Here is a 16,548-nt window from a genome sequence, read left to right as displayed (position 1 = left end):
AGAGATAGATGGGCTTCTCTGTTTCCTGGGCTTAGAGACTGAGAAGGCCATGAGGGAGTGAGAAATGAGGGGAGAAAGGAGAAAGCTGACAGGAGGTAAATGCATTACAAATAAAAACAGAGCCATGCAGTCTGGCCAGTTGCAGTTAAACTGCAGTCCAGAGAGAGCATGGCAAGTTATAATTCAGAGATATTGATAGGGAAAGAGATTTTAATATGGTAGACTGTAGATATCTACTCCATTCTAGTCCTGCTTAAGGTTTACCATAAAAATAAAAGTTCTGTGTCCTTTTTTGAGAACTAAATGATTAAAGGTGGGGAAGAAATTCCAATTTGAGATTAAATAATTATACCAACATATTCATCTATATGTTTTGAAAACAATGAATCTCATTAAATGTACTAACATTATCCAATTATATCAATTTTGTAGGCTATTATCTAGAAAAGATATTTATCCACAGAATATTTTTAGTGTAACAGTAGAATTACTAAAAATATAATTCTAAAGGGCGCAGTCATGTGTTAAAATAGAAGCAAGATTTCAAAGCTGACTACAGATTTATTTAAGAATATTGTCACAAAATCCTATCACTTATTTTCCTCAAGGCTTCTTTCATGTCTTTGTTCCTCAGACTATACACAAAGGGGTTTACCATCTGAGGAACCACAGTGTATAATATTGAAACCACTGCAGTCTTTCTAGGAGAGTCAGTCAGGGCAGAGCTGATATAGACACCAAACAATGAGCTATAGAAGAGTGAAACAACTGACAAGTGAGACCCACAAGTGGACAGGGCTTTGTAACTACCTCTCTTTGAAGAAGTTTTCAATATTGAGGAGACAATTTGAACATACGATAAAATAATGCCCCAAAACGGAAGTCCAGCAAATAAGAAAGCTGACACGTATATCACTATGCTATTGATGAGGGTGTCAGAACATGACAGCTTGATTATATGAGCAAGTTCACAGAAGAAGTGAGGGATTTCCAAATATGTGCAGAAGGATAGTCGCAACACCAACAGACTATGTAGCAGGGCATCCATCATGCTACTGAACAGGGAGAAGAGTGTTAACATAATACAGATGTTTGGATTCATCATGATCATGTATCTTAGTGGATGGCAGATTGCCACATAGCGATCATAAGCCATTGCTGCAAGAAGAAAGTTTTCCATTCCACCAAGAAAAACAACAAAGTACATCTGTGTAAGGCAATCTGTGTAACTGATGGAATTGTTCTGTCTCTGGATGCTTATCAACATCTTCGGAACTGTGCTGGTGATGAAGCAGATGTCAGTGAAGGACAAGTTAGAGAGAAAGAAGTACATTGGGGTATGGAGGTGAGAGTCAAAGATAACAGCCAAGATAATGATGAGGTTTCCCAGCACTGTGACAAGATACATGAAGAGAAAGAGTTCAAAGAGGATGAGCTGCAGTTCTGGATCGTCTGTTAGTCCCAGAAGAAAGAATTCTGAAGCAGATGTTTGATTTCTGTTTACTTTATTACTAATGAATAAGAATAAATGTGGTTAAAATGCAATCAAATATACAATACTGTGTTATATACATTTAGAAAAATCCAGAAAACAGTTATATGTAATGACTATTAGAGATGAAGGTAAAGAATCCACACTTTAACAAACTTTATGATATGTTGCTTTTATACACATTGCTGTAGAATTCTTTGTTTTAGTATATTGTGAACCCAAGTGAATAAGTAAGCCTATGTCTATGATTATCCACTACTACTCTGTCTACTTTATCCAAACAATAAAATATATTGCCCTGCTTAATCATCTCTACATTTACCAGTCTGGCACCCTTTCATTTTTTAATATCAACACATTTTAAATATCAATTGTCCCAGAATTCTTCAGAATTCTGAGAATAAAATTAAAAAATTATATATCTTAGAATTATATCATATCTTAATGAGGAGAAAAGTATCATAAGGAGATGAGGAAATAACAGGGTGAGGAGTGGTCCAAAAAAGTGTGAGAATTAGAGTAAACTGACACAATATGCAAATATATCATATTTCCAAAGAACAAATTTAATCAGCATAAAAAACAGAAATATAATTAGAAGTCATGAAATCAGAATCATCCATTGTAAGGATCTTTTCTGAACACATTTTAAAGATATTTTACATTTATATTTGCTTATTGATTAGTAGAAAAAACAGATTAGAAGAACACTTAAAACATCATAAGGGAATATGAAGAATATCAAAGTGGTAATATCAAGAATTTGTTGATACACAGAGCAGAGAAACACAAATGTATTCATTCTGCATAAATCTAATCACTAAGCATGCTTGATTTGAAAATCATTAACAAAATAAAACTTTATAGTTTGTGAAAGTACAATCAAATCAAATAAACACATACAAATCAGATTGCAAAAATACCTAGAATATTGTTCAACACAAGGAAACCTTAGTGACTTTTTTGCTATTTGGTGTTTTTCCTGACATCATAAGACAACCTGATATCTCTCATTCCCATTTCTATAGCTGTGAGTTTAGGGACACTGGAAATCATGAGTTTATATTTAGTATGGGAAGACTTTACATGAGGAAGTACAATGTACAAATAAATATCAGGTTTGTACACTACAAATCAAGTAAATTAGTGATATAATGATTTAGATTTTTAATGAATGTCAACACTGAAAACCTGAAGTTAAAATTCTTGTACTTTTCTGAAAAGGCATACTTATCAAACCTGCACATGAATTTTCTGTTTATTATCAAGATCTAGATATGCTAGCTATTTGATTTATGATTTCATTTACATTTTCACTAAAACTGACATCTTTAATTCTACTTTATTAATTTTAAACAAAGTGCTCCACTAAAATTTTTTACTATACAAATTCTACAATATTTTTTCTGTTGATATTAGAGTTCCACTTTCCCATCTTTCATGTTCATTCTTTAAAAGTATGTATACCTATGAACTGTGAACCCCTAATCAGTGAAAAGTATAATGGGTAAACTAAGGAGAAAAATATCCAATGTTAGGTAAGAGAGCACCAGCAGTAGTGTAAAATGTTTAAGTAGAGCACATATACTTTTTTTTTTCTGAAAAAGCATGTATCTGATCTTCTTATTATTACATGGTAATTTTTGCAATTCAAATTGATGACAATACTTATTTCAACATTTATGTCCTTATATTTTAATGTACTTTTTGAAAATTTGTGTTAAGAAACTTAGGTCTATAGCATTCTTGGTGTCTGCTTGCATCTCAATTCTACAGTATTCTCATAGCTTCTCATAAGAATTGACAACATTTTTCTTATCTGAATATAGATTAATGTTGATCTGAGGAAAAGATAATACACAATTTAAAAACTCATCTTTCTTTTTACCTTCCAAAAATATGCAAAAAAATATAGAAAAGTTTAGCACACTGGTACTTAAAAAATTGTACAATTAATGCTTAAATTGTTTTAGAACGAGGGCAGTATTGTGTAATTTTACAAAGGTAGTAAAGAATATGAGACTATGATAATGATTAGCAAAGTTCCTCTGCACAAATTCATATTGCTCACTTTCTTCTGCTTGCATTTTTCTCACAGATTCACATATATGAAACTAGAAAATGACAGTAGATTGAATTACCTTGCTATTATCATTGTGAAATGGAGACAGTCAAATCATTCGGTACTGTGTAGTCACAGGACTCTTATTGTTAGGAAGGGAAGAGCCTCTGTATGTGACTTTAGTTTATTGCCAAACACATAACCTTGCAGAGCATGTTCAAAATATGTCTTATGGATGCAATAAGCCTCTTGAGTCAAGTTGTAAGATCAGAGGATTTACAGCTATCATGTCCCTAGTGACTGAATATACAAACAATCTCATTAGACATTCTTGGATATTAGAGGTATAAATGCATTAAAACCAATACTCAAGAAGGTAGAAAAACTCTAACTGATATCTTTATCCTTGAGGTCAAAGTTAATTATACATTTATAGCATCTTGTTTCTCATACTTGAATTTTATTCAGCTTGCACACACACATATGTGCCAATTTTCACTAAGTTGGTTGCATATTTCAATCTGATTTCAACAGGCCCATCTTTGTATCCTGGGCCTGGTTTTGTATGTAGAAATATAAGCTTATTTTAATTTTGTTCTCTTTAATATTTTACTGGTGAGAATTTCATGGATGAGTACTTTAATTAAATTATTCCCATTCCTCCAAATTATAATATATGCACCTACTGCCTCTCAAATTTATGGCCTCCTTTAATTTTTAAATTTGTGATTTACACAACATATATTTTAAACATAATTAAGATAAACCATAATGCAATAACAGAGGGGATATCATACCCCACTGAATCAACATTGTATCAACTAAGCGGTTTGATGAGTATGAGTCACAAAGATTAACCTGTAAGTAGGGAACATGCATGGGTATACACTCTGCATACAGTGTTACAGCTGTTAGCTTGGTGTTCATGTGGAACTCCTAACAGTTGGAATGGATGTACCACTGACATCTTTGTCCACGCTTGGGACCCATTTCTTTCTACTGGGTTTCCTTGTCCAGGCTCCATTTGAGGGCTTTTGTCTTGTCCTATTTTATCTTCTTTTATCATGTTTGGCTATTGTCTCCTTGAAGCCTACGCTTGTTTTTTATGAGCCTGTGAAATTATGGGAATATTTTATTTATTTATTTATTTATTTATTTATTTATTTATTTATTTATATTAGATATCTTCTTTACTTATATTTCCAATGTGAACCTTTCCCTGTTCCCCACCATCTTGGAATCCCCCATTCCATGTCCCTTCCCCTGCTTCCATGAGGGTGTTCCCCCACCCACGTGATGCTCAAGAAGAAGCAAGACCAAAGTGTGGATGCTTTGGTCCTTCTTAGAAGGGGAAACAAAATACTCATAGGAGGAAAGGCAGAGACAAGGTGTGAAGCAGAGACTGAAGGAAATGTTCATCCAGAGACTGCCCCACCATAAACATTCACCAAGTCTGGACACTATGGTACATAGTGAAAAGACCCTGATATGGTTGTCTCCAGAGGGTCTCTGCCAGAGCCTAAGAAATACAGAGGTGGTCACTTGAGTCAACCATTGGACTGAGCACAGGGTCCCCAATGCTGGATGCCTACTCTTATTTGAAGTGTAAGTAGAGTGATAGTGCATCTGGAAGAGGAGGGAGTTGAAGGGGGCTTAGGAGTGGATGGAAAGGAAACTTGAGTAAGAACATATTACATGAAAGGAGAATCTATTTTCAATAAAATGATATGTTTCAAGAAAACAAATGATTAAAAAATAGGTATGGATCCAAATTTAAGGGAAAAAAAGAAAAATTGTATGGAAACAAATAAGAAATGTTCAACTTCTTGAATTCTTAATATATTTTGGATATTATTCCCCTGTTGAATATATGGCTGGTGAAGAAATTTTTAACAATCTGTAGGCTTCCCTTTTGACCTATTGACAATATCCTTTGCCTAACAGAAGGATTTTAGTGTCCTAAGGTTCCACTTATCAATTGTTCATTTTATTGCCTTAGCTGTTGGTCTTCTGTTTAGGAAGTTGTCTCCTGTATAAATGCCTTCAATGTTATTCTCTGTATTTTTTCTATTAGATTTATATCTGGTTTTGTATTGGGGGCTTTGATCCATTTGGATTTAAATTTTTGCAGGTTGATAAATATGGATTGATTTATGTTCTTCACAGTCCATATACACAATCAGTTAGAGCAGCACCATCTGTTGAAGAAGCATTCCTTTTTCCATAGTATGTTTTTGGCTTCATTGTCAAAAATCAAGTGTATATATGTACCTGAGTTTATTTCTGTGTGTTTGATTCAGTTCCATTGATCAGCCTATCTATTTATACATGAATACCATGCTTTGATTATTATCATTATTAGTATTGCTCTGTAGAGCTACTTGAAAACAGACCCTGTGATACTCCCAGATGTTCTCTTATTATACAGGACTGTTTTAGCTATCTTGGGTTTTTTGATTTTTTTAAGAAGCTTGCCTACACGGATGGCCAAAATGGAGACCAATCCAATGGTCAAGAATCAATTCCTGATACTACTAATGATACTGTATAATTGTGGACAGAATCTAGCACCCAATCACACTTAGAAGGAGGAATAAAATGTTCATTGAAGGCAGAGGAGGGAGGGAACTAGGTGGGAGATAAATGTGGAAAGAAATGGCTAAGGTTATGATCAGTTGAGCAGAGAGGCAGGAGAGCTAGGAGAGTGAATGGAAATTTTGTACCAGTGTGTCCAAGCCCAAGCTGCTGCTCTGGTCTGCAGGTAAGGATCTATCAAGAGAAAGAGTGGGGATGGAAGGGCAAGAGATGTGAAGAATGGAGATAAGACAGAGAGTCTGTTCAAGTCCCCCTTCCAGGTGATGGGATCCACACAACGCCCTAGGGTTGCAGCTAAATCAATAGCCTCCATCAAAAATACCCCAAGCCACTTCTTACAGTGTTACCATGGACCTCAATAGGATGAGTAATCCTCTCTTCACTTTTTCCTAATCCTTTCCCAGGGGAGAATCCAGAGTTTATCATTTGAGCCATGACTACTTCATTATGGCTATACATAATCAATCCTAACTGGGATAACAGATCTCAGCCCCAGAGATTAATGGGAAGGCCCAAGATGACATAAGGTTGTATATTTCCTGTATTTCCGTCTTTATCTTTCCACAACAGCAACTTAGAGGTTTGTTGTGAATTTTGACTTCGGACAATACCTGTAAGATTGGTTAAGGTTGGGGTCAGAAGCCAGGTGCTAGGCCAATCACTTTGTTTTATGATCATCACATCAGCCCCTGTATCAACCAAGCCTTGAAATGCCTTTCTATGGAGCAATATTGTCATGATAGGTTTTTGTTTAACTATAGGTTGTACCCAGTATGAATCAGAGGAACCAAAGCTTTGATCCCCTCTCTTAGGACTCTTATATTGGTGTTTAGTAGGGATCAATGGAAGTAACAATAGTTGAGCTATCCTCCTTCCTGTAGGAATGGTGACTATATTCTGTATTGCCTTGGCCATTACCTCAATCTCACCTTGATAATCACTGTCTATAACTCCAGGAAAAATTTGTAGTCCCTGCACAGTAGCACTGCTTCTTTCTACTATCAGGCCAAATACATTTTGATAGAGTGGTCTGAACACTTCAGTGGGTAGGGCCTGAGGTCTCATTTCTGGGGTTAATACTGTGTGGGTGCCAGAACTGAGGTTCAGTCCTGCGCTTCCTGGTGTTGCTCGACTATGTTCAGAAAGGGTTGTTGTTTGATGGTATGAAACTGACTGCCCCATAAGCCTGTTTTGTCTTGTGTTGCCTCGGGGCCTGGGGCTGGCCCCTTTTCCTGTTTCCCTGATTATGGGAAAAGGTGTTTCCTTGTGCATCTGTCTTGGACCTACTTTCACTAGCCCAATGCCTTCCACATTTGCAAAGTGGGCATAACCCAGGCTGTTTTCTGCACTGTCTCTGGGTTAACTCATATTATGCTTTGAAATATTTTGCCAAGTGTACAGTCTTGCCACATTTAAAACAGGCCTTTTTGTCTCTACTTGCCAAAAACTCTCTTACTGATTTTCCTTGCATGGCAGCTGCCATAGCTAAGCCCTGTTGATAGGAGGGCCCTTTGTCAGAACAAAGTCTGATATACCCAGTAAGATCTGTCTTTTCCTTAGGGTCTAATGGCTGCTTGGCAGGCAAGATTGGAATTTTCATATGCAAGTTGTTTCACATAATCTACACCTGCCTCTGCATTACCAAAAATCCTCCCTGCTATTGTCATTAATTGATTAACAAAATCAGAAAATCATCCATCAGACCCTTGTCTTACTGCTGTTAAAGATGCTTCAGGGTCTCTCTTTGCCAGGAGTTTACGTCAAGATTTCATGGCTTCATTTTCAATTTGAGCAAATAAACCTGGGTCATATTGCATCTGGTTATCTCTAGAAGCAAATTGCCCTTCTCTTACTAAGGCATCAAAGGACCAACCATTGCCTGCCTGAATGTTTCCCCTAGCTGTCTCTTTACAATTCTTGTAATACTCTGATTTCCAAATAAGATGGTCACCACTGCCAAGAACTGCTCTCAATAGAGTATTCCAATCACCAGGATTCAGCCACTCCTCTGCAGCAGATTATAAGATTGCAAGAGTAAAAGTAGCAGTGGCACTATATTGTGACACTCCATTTTTTAATTCTTTAATAATTTTAAAATTAAACCCTGTGTGATGTCTCCACGCAACTCCTTGAGCCTCTCTAGTCTCTGATACAGGGAAAGCCTCAGCCTCTCTCTCCTCTGGCTGATCTGGAGCTGAACTAATGCCAGAGGACAGGGGCTGCTTTTGAACTCTGGGTTGAGTAACACAAGGACCTGGGTGATTTTTGCAGTTGGCCTTGCCTTCATGAAACATCTTCCCTGTCTTTAATTTTGTAGCCAATTAATTAATTCCTGATACTCTTCCTCTAACTCTATTTTTTGTTTAAGAAGAGAAACTTGTTGCTTAAGGAGAGAAATTTTGTCCTGTAACTCCTTTCTGTGATCTACAATGACCATCTCCATATGTAGAGCATCTGGAGGTGGAGGCACATAGCGAAGGGGCCTTCGGGAAGAGGGTCATTCAGGGTCATAATGTTTAGCTGCCTCTTCCTTTAGGTCATCCCAGTCTGACTCTGACAAATCATCCTCAACCTTTGGTCATATTTTGGATACTATGCATTTCTTTTTCTTTTGAACATGAAACACACCATTCAAACAGTGAAACAAAAGCAGACAATTGACACACATGAACAGTGAACAACAAAACAAAAATAGAGAGTTAAGTTCAGGCTGACTTATTTCTTGCCCCATTATCATTACAATGACCTACTGGTCTCAACATGGCAATTTCCTGTGGCAATCACCTCTGTTTCACTCCTGAATTTTCAGTTGATCCCTCTTCCAGTAATGTCCCTAACTGAGTCTCTCATTTTTGCTGCCCTTTGTTGACTGCCACTACCAAGACAGCTCTGTCAGTCAACAGGTTCTCCAGCTCAGGAGTGAGGATGTGTGCTTCCAATTCCTGCAGTGTCCTTGACTGTATCCCGCTTATTGGAGGTGTCACTATGTAATGACCTGTTCTGCCCCACGTTTGGGGGCCACTATATCCCAGCCTGAGCTGCTGTTCTAGTCTGTGGGTCAGGATCTAGCAAGAGAAACAGTGGGGATGGAGGGGCAAGAGATGCAAAGAATTTAGACAAGACATGATGTGTGGTCAAGTCCTGTTTATTGAAAGGAAATCATGGGTATATATAAGCATAAGCAGGGGAATGCAGCTGAAGACACTTTATCATGTGCGCCTTGCAGCTGGGGGCATTATACAACAAAAGATATGTGAGAACAAAAGATGTTTATCAGAGTGTGCTCAGCTATTGTAGGATGTTGAAAACAAGTCTCTTGTCAGGGTATATAGCCTGAGATGGCTGCAAAGATGATAGCCATTTTTTGCTAGGAGTCGGCTTCCAACACCAGTGGAGGGTGGGAGGTGTTACCATGGGGGAGATAGTTCTAGGAACAGCAAAAGCCAAGGAATGAGGGAGACTCCCATTATTCTAGGGGGTGAGGGTGACTCTAGCTGAGATTCCTAGCAGTAGGAATATGGAATCAGAAGTGGCTAGTTCTTGTAGCCAGGCAAAAGACCTATTGGAGTGATAAGGAGCCAATCCACCCATAAAACTACTGACCAAAAAGTTGTTGTGTCTACAAGAAACACATAGTCAAAGGTGGAGTTGAGACTGAGAGAATGGCCCACAGATTTCTAGCACAAATCCCATAGGCAAGAATCTATTCCTGATACTGTCAATGATACTATCTAATTGTAGATAGAACCTAGCATAACTGTTCTCTGAGGCTCAGTCCAGCAGCTGACTGAAACAGATGCAGAAACTCACAATCACACATTGAACTGAGCTCAAGTAATTTTATAGAAGAGTTGGGGGAATGATTGGGGGACATGGAGAGAGTAGGAACTTCACAGGAAGATCATCAAAGTTAACAAACGTGGGCCCTTTGGGAGGGGTCCCAGATACAGAACCACTAACTAACAAGCATATAAGAGCTGGACTTGAGCCCTACCCTCATATGCAACAGATGTGTAGCTCTGTCTTAACGTGAGTTCCCCCAATACCTTAGCAGGGTTCTGTCTTTATGTCTGTTGACTGTTCATAGATTGTTTCCCTACCCAAGCCTTGTTTTGCCTCAGTGTGAGAGGATGCACCTAGTCATTCAGAGATTTGATGTGCCAGGATGGGGTGATACACAGGTGTCCTTCCTCTCTGAGATGAGGAAGAGGATGAAAGAAAAGACAGTGTGAGATGGGGACTGGAGGGAAGGCAGCAGTATTTGCAGTGTAAAGTGGATAAATTAATTAATGGAACTGGAAAAATGTTCAAAATTCGTATTCATTGGGGAAATGAAAATTAAAACTTGAGATTTCACTTCAATGCCTGTGAGAATGTCTAAGATCAATAACAAAAGTGGCAGTTCATGTTTGGGACAACACAGACTAAGGAGCACACTCATCCATTGCAGGTGGGACTTCAAATTTGTTCAGCCACTCAGCAAATCAGCATGACACTTCCTCAGAAATATGGGAGAACATTCAACCTCAAGACATAGCTTTGCCATTTTTGTGCTTATACCCAAAGGAAACATTATTCTATTTTAAGTAGACTTGTTCAACTATGTTCATTATTGCTTTATTTGTAACAATCATGTATTACAAATAACCTAAATATCCCTGAACAGATTAATAGGAAAAGAAAATGTAGTACATTTACACAATAGAATACATGTAAAATAGATGGACTGGAAAAAATCATCCAGATTGAGGTATAATAGTACCAGAAAGACAACTGTTGTATATTTTTGCTCATGTAGATATGAGCTGTTAAGTCAATGGTAAACATGTTATTAACTATATGACCACCGAGGTTAGGTAGAGAACTTGAAGGGGACATATAGAACTTTTATGAAAGAAAATAGAATGTTTACAAATTGATAGGGGGAATTCATGGGGAGGAGGAGGGTAGAAAGGAATTGTAAAGAGAATTTGAAGACAGAACTAAAATTAAGGGTCATTTGAGGGGTAGTACTGAAATTAAATACATAAGAAGCTTTCTAAAGTACAGAAATATGTGAAAGGCATAAAAGTAAAATTTCCAAATGTTGGGGTAGATGAAGTCCCAGTTGGACATCTCTTGTCAACAAATGAAATCCTATCTTAAGACTCTTACATGTTGGTTAAAAGGATTGAAGGGGAATTCTCAAAACAATCTATTCTGTTGCTACAACTATAAGTTGATCGTCATAATCTTGCCCAATTTTATAAGAAACAAACAAACAAGAACATGAATAAATCATTAAAATGAATAAGTCAATCTAGTTTTCTCATAGAGGCTTCACTCTTACATTTTAGAATTTTACATACAAGAAGGTACTCTGCATGCTTGCAAAAGAAAAAATGTAGACATAAACTTAGACACAAGCCCTTTAATTTTCTGTGGTGTCTTGCCTGAAACTTATTATATATAATGGTAGCTGAATGGTTGCAGGAATGACCAACCAATATCTGATTTGACTGAGGCACAATCCATGAGATGGATCCAATAGACAACACTACTTCTATGACCAGGAACCTGTGACTAGATAGCCTTTGGATTTGGGGAACAACCAAGTACTACTATTCTAAAATATATATGAATAAAAATGTATTCCTCCAATAAATTACTCCCCTTAGAGTTCAGGACACCCTGTGGAAAAGCAAGGAGCAAGCACATTAGAGCCAGCAGGGATGGAGGAGACCAAAAAAAAAATAATAAGACCCTCTAAATCAATATGATTCAAGCATAAATAAACTCGTAAAGACTGAGTTAACATGAACATGGTATGCATTGGTCTGAACCAGTCTTTTTAGTGTTTAGCTTCTATTTTAGTGCTTTTATGAGATTCCTGAGTGTAGGAAGAGTAGATCTCTCTCTCTTCCTTCCTTCCTTCCTTCCTTCCTTCCTTCCTTCCTTCCTTCCTTTCTTCCTTGCTCCTTCTCTTCCTTTCTGTTTTGAAGAATTGCTTCATTTTTTTATTAATTATTTTATATTTTGACATTTCAAATGTTGTCCTCCTTCTTGGTCACCTCTCCCCTTCACCACCCAATCCCACCACACCCCTCTACTATTCCCCTTCTCTGGGACACCAAACCTTTACAGAACCTAGAGTATCCCCTCCCACTGAGGCAAGACAAGGCAGCCCTCTGCTACACATGTAGTGGGAAATATAGAGCAGCCCAAATATGCTTTTTGGTTGGTTGTTTAACCCCTGGGAGTTCTGAGGGGTTCAATTAGTTAGTACTGTTGTTCTTCCTATGGAGTTGTAATTCCCTTCAGCATCTTCAGTCTTTCCTCTAACACTTCCAAAGGGGGTCAATGGTCTCAGTCCAGTGGTTGGATGGGAGTATCAGCATATGTCTTAGTTGGGTGCTGACTTAGACTCTCAGAGGACACCCATACCTGGCTCCAGTCTGTAAGTACATCTTGGCATCAGCAGTAGTGGAGGGTTTGATGTCTACAAATGGGATGAATACCAAGTTGGGGCAGTCTCTCAATAGCTTTTTCTTAGTCTCTGGTCCATTTTTTGTCTCCATGTTTTGCTTAGACAGGAAAACTTCTGGGTTAAAACTTCTGATATGGGTGGGTCTAACTTCTGAATTTGGGGCCATGTCTATCTACTGGAGGTTGTCCCTTCAGGTTCTGTCTCCACACCATTGGGAATGTTGGTTAATGTCTTCCCCATTGGGTTCTGGAAACCACTCATATCCCTGGCTTCTGGGACTTTCTAGTGATCCCCCTATTCCTCCTATTCCCCATTCCCCCACTGCTACATATTTAAATTCATTTTTCTAGCCCTCTGGACTTCTCTCCTGTCTCTTCCCATACCTGATTCTGCTTTCCCTTTTTTCCTTCCCTGTCCAATCTCCCACCTAGGTCCCTTCATCCCTCTGCCCTCCATGATTCATTATTTTGTTCCACTTCAAAGTGGGATTGAAGCATCAACACTTTGGACTTCCATCTTGTTAAGTTTCATATGGTCTGTGAGTTGTATCATGGGTATTCTGAGCTTTTGAGCTGCTTTATGCCTCAATTAGATGCTGGTAGTACCTCTCAGAAAACAGCCATGCCAGACTCCTCTCTGCAAGCACACCTTTATATAAGCAATAGTGTCAGGGTTTGATGTCTGTGCATGGGATAAATCTCGAGTTGGGATGGTTTCTGAATGGCCTATCCTTCAGTCTCTGCTGAAATCTCAGCTGAACAATCATCCAGTGCTGGTGGGATTTCAAACTGGTATAACCACTCTGGAAATCAATCTGACAATTCATCAGAAATTTGGAAATAGTTCTATATGAAGACTCAGCTATACTACTCCTGGATATATACCTAAGAGGTCACAGTTCTTAAGCCTCTTATTAGATTTTTCCCTTCTGATAGCTATGTCCAATTCTGATTTGTTGATTTTTGTTTTGTTTTGTTTTTATAAATTACTATTCTTCAGAAGCTTGTTTCTTTTTATTTTTACTAATTTTACTGTATCATTAGTTATATTTTTTTTATTTAAACAAATTTTTAATTTTTAATGTATTTTAGTTATATTCTCCCAGATCTCTAAGACCTTCCAAATCCCCTCAAACTCCTTATGCAGCAAATTTTAAATGCTTTATTGAAAAAAAGACAAAAACACAAAACAGATATAACTATAAAACCTGTAATATCTAGAAAACTAGGTACAAGTAAACCCCCCCCAAAAAATACAGGATAACAGCAAATTCTAACCCACTAGATCACACACACACATACACACTACCACCACCACCACTACCAAGAACAACAACAACAACAACAACTCCTGAACATGAGACCTGCTTAGTTATATTTGATATACCCAGTGTCATTTCATGGAAGAAAACTAATTTTTTTTGTCCCAGCAGATATAAATAACAGCTCGGTTGTTAAACTTTACATTACTGGCTAGGTTTTCATTAAGTTATTCATTCGTTTACTTTGTTGTATATTACAAACAAAATTATATGATGTAAAACAAAAGTATAACATTTAAGTTGGACAAGACAAATGAAGATAAGGAAAAGAGCTCAAGGAAGGCAAAATAATCATTGGCCCAGTCATTCATATAATAAATAATCTAATAAAAATATAAAACAGGAAGCCATAATATAAAGGCAGAGGACATTCTCTGGACATGTGTCAACCCTGTGAGTGCTGTTTCACTCTCTGAAAGTTCTTTTGAGGTTTGTTTAAGCTTGTTAATAGGCCCTTGTTTTTGTAGTGTCTCCCAAACACTCAGGCATTGCACTCTTCCCACTAACATGTCCAAAGAATTCCCTTAGCACCAAGGGGAGGAATTTGACTGAGACATCCCACTTACTTTTCAGGTTCCTTCATTAACTATGTAATGTTTGTTTATGTGCCACATTATATTAGTTCTTACCTGCTGTTGGAAGAATCATTTCTGATCATTGTTATATAAGAAATTTATCTATGAGTATATAAATAATTTTAATAATACATTTTCTCTATTATTAGACCAGCATTATTTGGTTTGGTACAGGTTCTTGGGTTAATGTAGTCTCTTCTTCTTGGTTGCTCAAGTAGTGAAGGGTAGATATTTCATCACATGAATGGGTCCAATGGTATTAGTTGTTGGTTATTTCCACATACATTGTGCCACAGTTTTCTTAGTACATGTTGCAGGGAGTAAATCATTGTAGATGGTCTTGTGGCAGGCTTTCTGGTTATGTTTCTACTTTGATATAGTGTATAATTCCTTACTGTACCAAAGACATTGGAATTTAGTAGTGAGGGCTTTATATAGTTACCACCTCAATATATTCATGTTCAATATCAGTGTTGTGATCAGCAGTAGGGACTTGCTATCAGTTTGTGGAGAGCAATTTATAGTCTTGATAGCTTGGGTAGTTTTGAAGTCTCATGGGGCACTTTGGAGATAAATATACCAAAGTGAAAAACACAGAATCTACAGAACAAAAGAACAACAACTAGATAAACTAGATGTAACACAACCTGAGTACTGAAAACTTACTTTGCTAGCAAGAAATGACAAGGCAGGTCTCACCCTATATTTGTTGATTTCAGCTAGCTGCTTTCATCTATGTGTATGTTTTAGGAAGTATAAATGTAGGCTTTTCCTTTGGTGTACCAGTTCCAGAAAAATGACTTATTATTTATTAAAAGCTCCCTAGGACATGAACTAGGTGTGTTTCCTGATTAGCTCATAGATTATATTAACCTGTTTATTTTAGTCTGTGTTTGCTATGTGACTAGTTACCTCTACTCAGTTTTATATGTTCAGTTTCCTTTGCTTCCTGATGAGGAATCTTCCCACCTGACTATTTCTAAGAGTTCATCTTTCTCTGCCAGAAGCCACATCTTCTTATTTTGCATTAGTTTATAGGTCATCAGATTTTTATTAATAGAAAATGCTTTGACACTGTAAACAAGAGATTATCCTTACATCTCTGCCTTTTAGACCAATAAATTACTTTATTTCTAATGTCAATAAACTATATATAATAAGAACAAATGCATGATGACAAATATTTTGACCCACTAAATGACCAAAAGCCATAAACTGGACTTTTTGGAATGGGGCAACATCCTCTTGAAATTGTTTCACTCTGTCAGGGGGTGGCAACCTCCTTTGTGGTGGAGTGTTAAGAATGTTCGGATAGTAGCCAAGGCCTAAGAACTCTAGTATCATTTGTAATCTTGTGTCTGTGTGAAGTGAAAATAAAGGGCTTAACAGAAATACAGACTGTTACAGTTTGTAAGGCTGCAAGATCTTGGCTACATGTTCATGATTTAGATTTTTATGAGAGAGCCTTTCAGGTAGCCTGTGAGATAGGATCACTTGATCTACTTGTCTTATCGGTTTGGTGTCTGGTCCTTTTGCTATGCAAACACATAAACTTTCAAAAATACTATATATTTCTGCATTAACATATGTATAAAATGTGTAGCATACAAAATTCAGCTAAAGATCATTCCTTGATCTATGATTAATTAGGAAATGACATTTATCAATTTATGAGTCAATTTGGACTATATAGTTGAACTTTAATATAAATTTTCTCCTATGCATATAAAAGGAAGGAACGCTAAGTCTTGAAGATTCTGTAGCCAACAAGGTTTATTAGTTATACTTAGCTGAAATTTTGGTTGGAGACATTTTCATGTTTCATCCAGTCTCAGAGCTGTTTCAATGTAGAGAGATCAGCATATACTTTACTTGGAATGTTCTTGTTTCTTCCTTTATGTCTGTAGCCTAAATTTTCATGAGGTCTCCCCAGTTCAGATTTAATCTTTAATTTTGATTGAATCCATAGGTTTTCATCTCCTGTTGAAACAAAGACAAAATTGTTTCTATTTCACTAGGTTTAAATGTTTATTTAAA

At 37.1% G+C, this 16,548-nt stretch overlaps 1 protein-coding gene across 1 annotated transcript; it reads right to left on the bottom strand.

The window, feature by feature from the left end:
- Nucleotides 1–577: 577 nt before the first annotated feature.
- Nucleotides 578–9,842, bottom strand: LOC114618191 (olfactory receptor 7G2-like). The gene is made up of 2 exons (XM_028763874.1): nt 9,832–9,842; nt 578–1,496 (listed from the first exon to the last, which is right to left on the bottom strand). The coding sequence occupies exons 1-2, from the start codon at nt 9,840–9,842 to the stop codon at nt 578–580; spliced, it is 930 nt and encodes a 309-aa protein (XP_028619707.1).
- Between the last annotated feature and the right edge of the window lie 6,706 nt (nt 9,843–16,548).

The sequence above is a fragment of the Grammomys surdaster genome, unplaced genomic scaffold (genome assembly GCF_004785775.1).
Source record: "Grammomys surdaster isolate TR1022 unplaced genomic scaffold, NIH_TR_1.0 140, whole genome shotgun sequence".
NCBI lineage: Eukaryota > Metazoa > Chordata > Mammalia > Rodentia > Muridae > Grammomys > Grammomys surdaster.
The sequence above is the reverse complement of the archived record's forward strand: the minus strand, read 5'-3'. Positions and strand labels throughout refer to the sequence as shown.